At 42.1% G+C, this 7196-nt stretch overlaps 2 protein-coding genes across 2 annotated transcripts; one reads left to right on the top strand and one right to left on the bottom strand.

The window, feature by feature from the left end:
• Positions 1-190: 190 nt before the first annotated feature.
• On the top strand, positions 191-1915 carry LOC105386874 (CDP-diacylglycerol--inositol 3-phosphatidyltransferase). Its single transcript, XM_011557524.3, has 4 exons — positions 191-349; positions 437-571; positions 1038-1358; positions 1587-1915. The coding sequence occupies exons 1-4, from the start codon at positions 301-303 to the stop codon at positions 1745-1747; spliced, it is 666 nt and encodes a 221-aa protein (XP_011555826.1). The 5' UTR covers positions 191-300; the 3' UTR covers positions 1748-1915.
• Positions 1916-3236: 1321 nt separating this feature from the next.
• On the bottom strand, positions 3237-6924 carry LOC105386873 (T-complex protein 1 subunit zeta). The gene is made up of 6 exons (XM_038118277.2): positions 6683-6924; positions 6212-6411; positions 5442-5581; positions 4945-5092; positions 4474-4667; positions 3237-4207 (listed from the first exon to the last, which is right to left on the bottom strand). The coding sequence occupies exons 1-6, from the start codon at positions 6817-6819 to the stop codon at positions 3431-3433; spliced, it is 1596 nt and encodes a 531-aa protein (XP_037974205.1). The 5' UTR covers positions 6820-6924; the 3' UTR covers positions 3237-3430.
• Positions 6925-7196: the final 272 nt, after the last annotated feature.

Below are 7196 nucleotides of genomic sequence, written 5' to 3'. Positions count from 1 at the left end.
ATAGACAAGGACAAATACAACCTTGAATCTGTTCACAGAATAGTAGTGAGGGAGAAAAACGATATCGTGGCCTCTTTTTAGCAATCTTTGTAAATCTCAGAAGAAGAAATTCATGGCTGGAAATTTATTTTTGTGTACGGCTACCCTTAATTTTATCGTTCGGTCAATCAATACTTTGTTTCATTCGTTCAGCTTCTATTTCGTTCATTCAAATATCAGCCGATGAGGAAAACGTAAACACGTATCGCAGAAGTTTTATTTTCTTTTTACATAAAAAACTGTGAATTATAAACTTCTGCCATGGCTGAAGCAAGTGAAAACGTCTTCCTGTTTGTACCAAACATTATCGGTAATTTCTTTTCTGATGTAGTTTTTGAATTTTAGAGTAAATTACATTTTTTATAAAATGTTTACATTACTTATCTTGTTATTCCAGGTTTCGGTCGCGTCATCCTCGCTATAATCTCCTTCTATTTCATGCCTACTCACTGCAACATTGCCGTTACTTGCTACATTACCTCGGCTCTACTAGATGCATTCGATGGCCATGCAGCCAGATACTTCAATCAAAGTGAGTACCCACCAGTACCCACCCATCCCCTCACTCAGTAATTCAATTAGGCCAATCAATATTACGGTATCGGCTATCAAATTGTATTAATCTGAATAAAATTATGGAATTACTACCCACTTATAAAGAAACATTGAATGGAAATGAGGCTCAGACTGACCCAAAAAGGATACAATCCAATGTACCGGTGGCCTGCGCCTAAAAGTATACAGGTGGAGTTTTTAAAATAGCGATCCCTGATGATGAAGGGACCAGCTACATCTGTTATAAATCCTGGGACGTGTTGTGTGTGATGTGTGTAGCAGTGGTGTTTATGTGGATGTGCTTGAGCAGCATGTGAGCTTGAGATCGCTATTTTATAAACTCCGCCTGTATACTTTTAGGCGCAGGCCACCGTACCAAATTACCAAAGTCCGCATAGTTCTATAAATGTGCCTTTCAATAATGTTTCATTAACCTATTTCAGGCACCAAGTTTGGTGCAATGCTGGACCAGCTGACGGACCGAGCAGGCACCGCGGGGCTCATGATGACGCTGGCCACATTCTACCCGCAGTACACATTCTGGTTCCAACTGTCCATGGCCATCGACATCACCTGCCACTGGCTGTACCTCCACACCACCATCCTGCAGGGGAAGAAGTCTCACAAGTTTATAGACATGTCGGAGAATCCCATCATGAGTGTGTACTACACTAACAAGACGGTCCTGTTCTTTATGTGCGCCGGCAACGAGGCCTTCTATGCTGCTCTCTACATGCTGTACTTCTATCCGACTACTCCTGCTAGTAAGTATACACTGCAATGTCCATCCTATGTCTAAAAATCTACACAATATAATAATAGGCCTCCAATTTTGCCTATTCTATAATACACTGTTGGCAGTACTTTCATTGTGCAATAAGGATAATAAAAGCACTTCATGCTGTTTACACAATACAGGCTACACAAAATAATATTCCATGAATAAAAAGAAACCTTTGAAATTCGTGACAATTTCTTTGTCTCTTTTCCAGTCCTGGGCATCAGCCTGTACAAGCTCATCATGTGGGTGTCTCTCCCGGTGGCAGTGGTGAAGGCGGGCCTGTCCGTGCTGCACGGTGTGGTGGCTTCGCTGAACCTCGCCACCATCGACGTGAAGGAACGCGCCGAGCTCCGAGAGAAGCAGGAGAAGTAAACATAAAGAGGATGGCGAGAGAAGGGTTGAAAACTGAATTTCGATAAATTTGTTATACAACCGACGGCCGAATAGCGTAGTGGTTAGTGACCCTGACTACTGAGCCGTAGGTCCCGGGTTAGATTCCCGGCTGGGGCAAATATTTGTTTAAACACAGATATACATATATTCTCGGGTCTTGGATGTGCCCGTAAAATGGCAATAGGCCCGCTCCCTACTACATTGGGACTAACATAACACTGGCGAAAAGTGAGTGCAGCACCTCTGCCTACCCCGCAAGGAAGTACATTAGTACAAGGTGTGAGTTTTTATTTGTGTGTTGTTATGCAACAACTACATAGGTCATACATACACAACCAAAAACATTACCCTCCTCCTTCGGCAGCCGGGTAAAAATGTTGAAGCAAGGTATTAAACAGTTCAGTTATATTATAACAGTTTATCGAAATTCAGTTTTAGACGTGTAGAAGAAGTGTAGAGCTATTTATTCTATGGAGAAAACTATTCCATTGTTCTTACATCTCAGATATGATATATGTATAATTTATGTTAAGGTTAAGTGTTTGCACTGTTCGATTCTCATTCTTTTTTAGCGTAACTACCTTTTATTGTTTTTTTACGAATGTGCACCTATAGTACATAATATTATGTACAAGATCATCATCAGCCAACAATCTACAACGTTTAAGTGTATAATTTCCTTGATGATTGATGTTTTAGCATTTATTTGGACATGGGTTCAACAAATATAATTTAAATGATATTTTAAGAAATTAGTAGACTTGGTGTTATCATAATATTGTTATGTCTTGTCTTAGTAAGAATAATAATTATAGTTTTACGGAGTTTTATGTGTCTGTTGTATTTCAGAACTTGAATCATATAACACTGTATGAATATGGTATAATTTTGTTGAAAAATACTAGTCAGAACTTATGCTTTACAAAAGCATCCCGAATTCTTTTTACCTACTTATATAATTATTATCTTAAAATTGTATGCAGTTAATCAAAACCTATTTTATCTTCCATGGTACAAATTACAGTCGCATTATATTTTTGTATGAAGACCAAAGTATATCCGTTAACATATTTATAAAATATACTTATGAAAATATGTATAAAGGCTTGACCTATTTTAAGAGATCGAGCACAGAGATAGACAGAGCTATTAGTCACCGTGTAAGAAACATCCACGGTTGGTGTGGGCGATAATGGTTTCAATTATTATTGTAACCCCCTTCCATTGTGATTGTGTACAATTTAAATAAAATCATGTCAAAAATGTAATAGTGGTTTCATTTCGATTTTTAACAACCAGCGCAAAGTGGGACCCGATATAGGTACATTGACGTGTGCGTTATTCGATGCATTTAGTTTTCTAATTATATCGTCGCATATAAGTTAACATGACTATTCTAGGAAACCACCGAGGGTTAAAATGTTCCTAAGTAATTTGCTCATTTCTCAAAACAATAAAACACACTCGGTACATAGTTAGTTGAAATATATTTAAAATTAATCACATTAGTGCAGATACCGAAATACATTTGTGTACAAGTACTCCAACTTAAAACATTGTTAACGCAGTTTAAATGCATCTTGTTAACTCATCAATGAGAAAATAATAGATATTAATACTAAGCGAATAAGGCATTTTATTTGAGACATAACAAAGCAGCTATTATCCCTTCAAGCTGCTCATGCCGGCACGCATGATCTCATCCACAAGGAGGAGGTTGCTCGCGATGACCGAGCACGAGTTGAGGATCTGCTTCTTGACGATGTAGTTGTCGAGCACGCCGAGGTCCGTGGGCTTGATGGCCTCGCCCGTGCTGAGGTCCAGCCCCACCGGGTCGGGGCTCAGCCGGCACTCCTCCTGCAGCTTCACGATGGTGTCCTGCGCGTCGTACCCCGAGTTCACCGCCAGGGTCTTGGGGATGACAAGGAGGGCTTCAGCATACGCCTGGATACCGAGGCGGCCCTTGCCCTTGACGGTGTCCTTGTACTTGAGCAGCTCGGTGTTGGCCTTGACCTCGAAGGCGCCGGCGCCGGGCACCACGCACTGGTCCTCGATGGCGTTGTTGACGGCGCGCAGCCCGTCACGGACCGCGTCCTTGATCTGCGTGAGCGTGTGCTTGTTGGGGCCCTTGATGAGGATGGTGACGGACTGCGGGTTCTTGCAGTCCTCGACGAAGGTGAACTTCTCCTCGCCGAGGATGTGTTCGTAGACGAGTCCAGCATAGCCTAGGGAGTCCTCGGCGATGTCGTCGACGGAGTTGAGCGCGGAGCCGCCGCACGCCAGCGCCAGGCGCTCCATGTTGCGGCGCTTGGCGCGGCGCAGCGCCATGATGCCCTCCTTGGCGAGCGCGTCCAGCGACAGCGGGTCGATGCCCTTCTGGTTGATCAGCACGAACGACTTGTCCGTGCCGTCGCACACCTTCTTCTTGAGTGCGATGATCTGGAATAAGGGAGGAAAATACACATCAGCAATATTGGTCAGACTAGGTATGTAAGTAAGGTGGCTTTATACCTAAGAGGAAAGGACAAATCTGAGGAGGTTTCAAGACATCAATAAATTGATTATCATGATGATGTTCTCGAAATTGTGATGCTCTTTCTTATAGTAGTGTTTATCGTCGTCGTGAAACAACATAGCCAAGCTACAACCAGCTACATTCTAGCACAAATGTTTTTCGAAAATTGTAAAGAAGTTTTCACACTGACCTTCCTGACCCTCTGGTCGATGAAGTCCCTCTCAGCCGCGATGAGCTTCTCGCGGTCCTCGGCGGACTTGTAGAAGAAGCCGGAGTTGACCTCCGTCTTCTCGTACTCGAGCGACACGTTGCACGTGAGGATGTAGGCGTTCTCCAGCCGCTTGGGCATGTCGGGGTGCCGCGCGCCGTGGTCCATCACCAGGCCTGGGGGGAAAGGTGACGGTGAGATGCTGTTTTTGGATGAATTAGGGCCATCTTACAATGGGCTTTTATATTTTGTCAATTTTGTATGTTCTTTGCAAGGTGAATTACTAAAATCCAATCTCAACTGTCCCAATCAAATCTGAAATTGGTTGTGAAGGTTCAGACTGGACCTTCACAACTGGCTCCAAATGTTTCGTGTGTATAACACATGCGGTTCGCCAGATCTGTTTCTTGAACTTGACTTACACACGGTCTAGATTGTATTGTAGAAGCTCACCTTTAACCAGCACGGTCTCGGTGGCAGTCTTGTGCTGCATCTCCATGAGCTCCACCATGTGCAGGTCGACGGGGCGCCCGGGCGTGCGGATGGTCAGCACCGCGTCCACGCACGCGTCCGTCAGCAGCTCCGCTAGGGAGTGGTGCACCTGAGGTGGAGGGGGAGATGAGGGTTATTGATATAAATAGATAAATTGTTTGTTAACTGAACCCATACTCATACATACATGCACAAATTTAAAATACCTATAACCTTTGAAAAGTTGATGTATTGGGTGATTTTTTTGTTGAAAACATATTGAAAAACATAACACCATACCTAAAACTATGTAGGTACTTATGAATAGCACTTAATGCATTATACAAAATAAGTAAAAATGTTGTTGAAGTGAACATATGCCAAGTAAAATGAAGTTAGAAATCCACATAAAAAAATCTTACCAATAATCCTACAATGCTCAAAACTGTGATATTAACCGTTCCCTATTTCAATATTACCTTAGTTTTCAAAGAAGTGCGGGCCACTTCCAACAGGTTCTCTCTCTTGATCTCAATGGGGATCTTGAGTGTCTCGAGTACCTCCAGAGCCTTAGCTCTGGCCAGGTCAAAACCTTCTGTGAGGATCCTTGGGTGCAAGCCTGTAAATACACAGAAAATCATATGTGAATAGAGGTTTATGCTATATTTTGAATTGAAAATGCAGTCACTAAAATTTATGAGGTCCATGAATACTTACAAATGCCCACGGTTAAAGCGGAAGTGGAAAACCTGTCAAGAGCGTACAGAGATAGCCTACTGACCTCACCAGTTGTATTCCAATAAGAAGGTTGAAAAGAAAGCACATTTGGGACGGTCTAGGACCAATTGAATAAGAAGGCAACCCAACGATGGGAGGGAGTGCCTAAAACACCATAAAAACACTCCAAACAACTGCTTATGGTCACTCAAGACCGATAGCATGTTACAGTGCCTACAAAAAAAAAATGCAGTCTATAAAATCAAATGAGTTTTCTATTGTGAAAACATGTGTGCTTTAATTCACCCTACTCTTAAAGACATCCACAGAACTTAACTTTATAATAACAATCTTAATCAATTGAAACAAGCACCTATCTTAGCTGATTGAACATCCATACTTACTGCATAGGAGCTAGGCAGGCTAAGCTAGAAACTAGAGGACATGTACAAATGTATCAATCCATGAGAGCCATGTACATGTACTTCAACTCTACATATATCCCCTCCCAGAAGAGAACTATCTTAATCACCTTCACTGATGTAGATATCAGCCTGCTTCAGCAGCTCTCCGATGAGCAGCACAGTGGAGGTGGTGCCGTCGCCGGTGGCGTCGTCCTGCGCCGTGGACGCGCGCGCGATCAGCGACGCCGTCGGGTGCTGGATCTGCATCTCGTGCAGGAGCACGTTGCCGTCCTTCGTGATCTTGATGTCACCAGCGCCGGATACCAGCCTGGGTGGAGAAGGTGGGAATGGATGGTTAAATAGTGTAGAAAAAATACGAGCAAGCTTTGAAAGTGATTTAATTAAATGAATATTAAAGAAAAAACGGCATCGGTGACGTTTTGAAAGGTGCGGAACATCTGATTTTTAAATCATCATAAACTGATAGAAAACTTTGTTGTGCTTTGAATGTAAGGGTCTTATAGGGCATAATACACAGTAAATTACAATTGACGGTAGTGTATGAAGAGAAAATTCGCCAAATAGTTGATTTTACTTACATTTTCATGGTACCTTTCGGCCCGAGGTTAGTTCTCATCACATCTTGAATACCTTTTGCTGCTGAAATGTTAACAGCCAGAGCTTGTGAAGCACGGGCAAGTTCAGCCTTGGGGTTAAGTAAACTAATTGCAGCCATTATTTATAGATTTATAGGATAATCAGAATTAAAACCGGTGAACAAAGCTGGGTAAAACACGAGGAAGAAACAATTTGATTTAAAAAAAAGACAACCGACCACAGACTATGAGTCACACATTTTAAACTTTTTTCACACTTACGTTTATTGACACAGCTCACCCATATATGATAATATGTTATGTTATGTTATGCTCATCCACTTGAATCTGATTTTTCATGAGAAAAGATTGGAAGAGATGAAGCATGAGAGGAATTTATATATAGAATTTTATAGTACGAAAGTTTTTATTCTGAGTATTTCAGTGACTAATGTAGAAATGGAACGTAGTCAAGTCGTCTGACTCATAGACAAAAGGAAGAATGGAACGTGTCTGA

Source organism: Plutella xylostella, chromosome 16 (genome assembly GCF_932276165.1).
Source record: "Plutella xylostella chromosome 16, ilPluXylo3.1, whole genome shotgun sequence".
Lineage (NCBI taxonomy): Eukaryota > Metazoa > Arthropoda > Insecta > Lepidoptera > Plutellidae > Plutella > Plutella xylostella.
This window is presented reverse-complemented; position numbering and strand designations above follow the sequence as displayed.

What these genes read in the sequence shown, in the direction of transcription:
- LOC105386873 (XM_038118277.2), bottom strand. Translation starts at nt 6,819, where the DNA reads ATGGCTGCAATTAGTTTACTTAACCCCAAGGCTGAACTTGCCCGTGCT. An exon ending in CCGAAAGGTACCATGAAAAT is followed by an intron (nt 6,412 to 6,682) that starts GTAAGTAAAATC and finishes TTCTCCACCCAG; the next exon opens with GCTGGTATCCGGCGCTGGTG. An exon ending in GCACTTCTTTGAAAACTAAG is followed by an intron (nt 5,093 to 5,441) that starts GTAATATTGAAA and finishes CCTCCACCTCAG; the next exon opens with GTGCACCACTCCCTAGCGGA.
- LOC105386874 (XM_011557524.3), top strand. Translation starts at nt 301, where the DNA reads ATGGCTGAAGCAAGTGAAAACGTCTTCCTGTTTGTACCAAACATTATC. An exon ending in GTTTGTACCAAACATTATCG is followed by an intron (nt 350 to 436) that starts GTAATTTCTTTT and finishes TTGTTATTCCAG; the next exon opens with GTTTCGGTCGCGTCATCCTC. An exon ending in AGCCAGATACTTCAATCAAA is followed by an intron (nt 572 to 1,037) that starts GTGAGTACCCAC and finishes AACCTATTTCAG; the next exon opens with GCACCAAGTTTGGTGCAATG.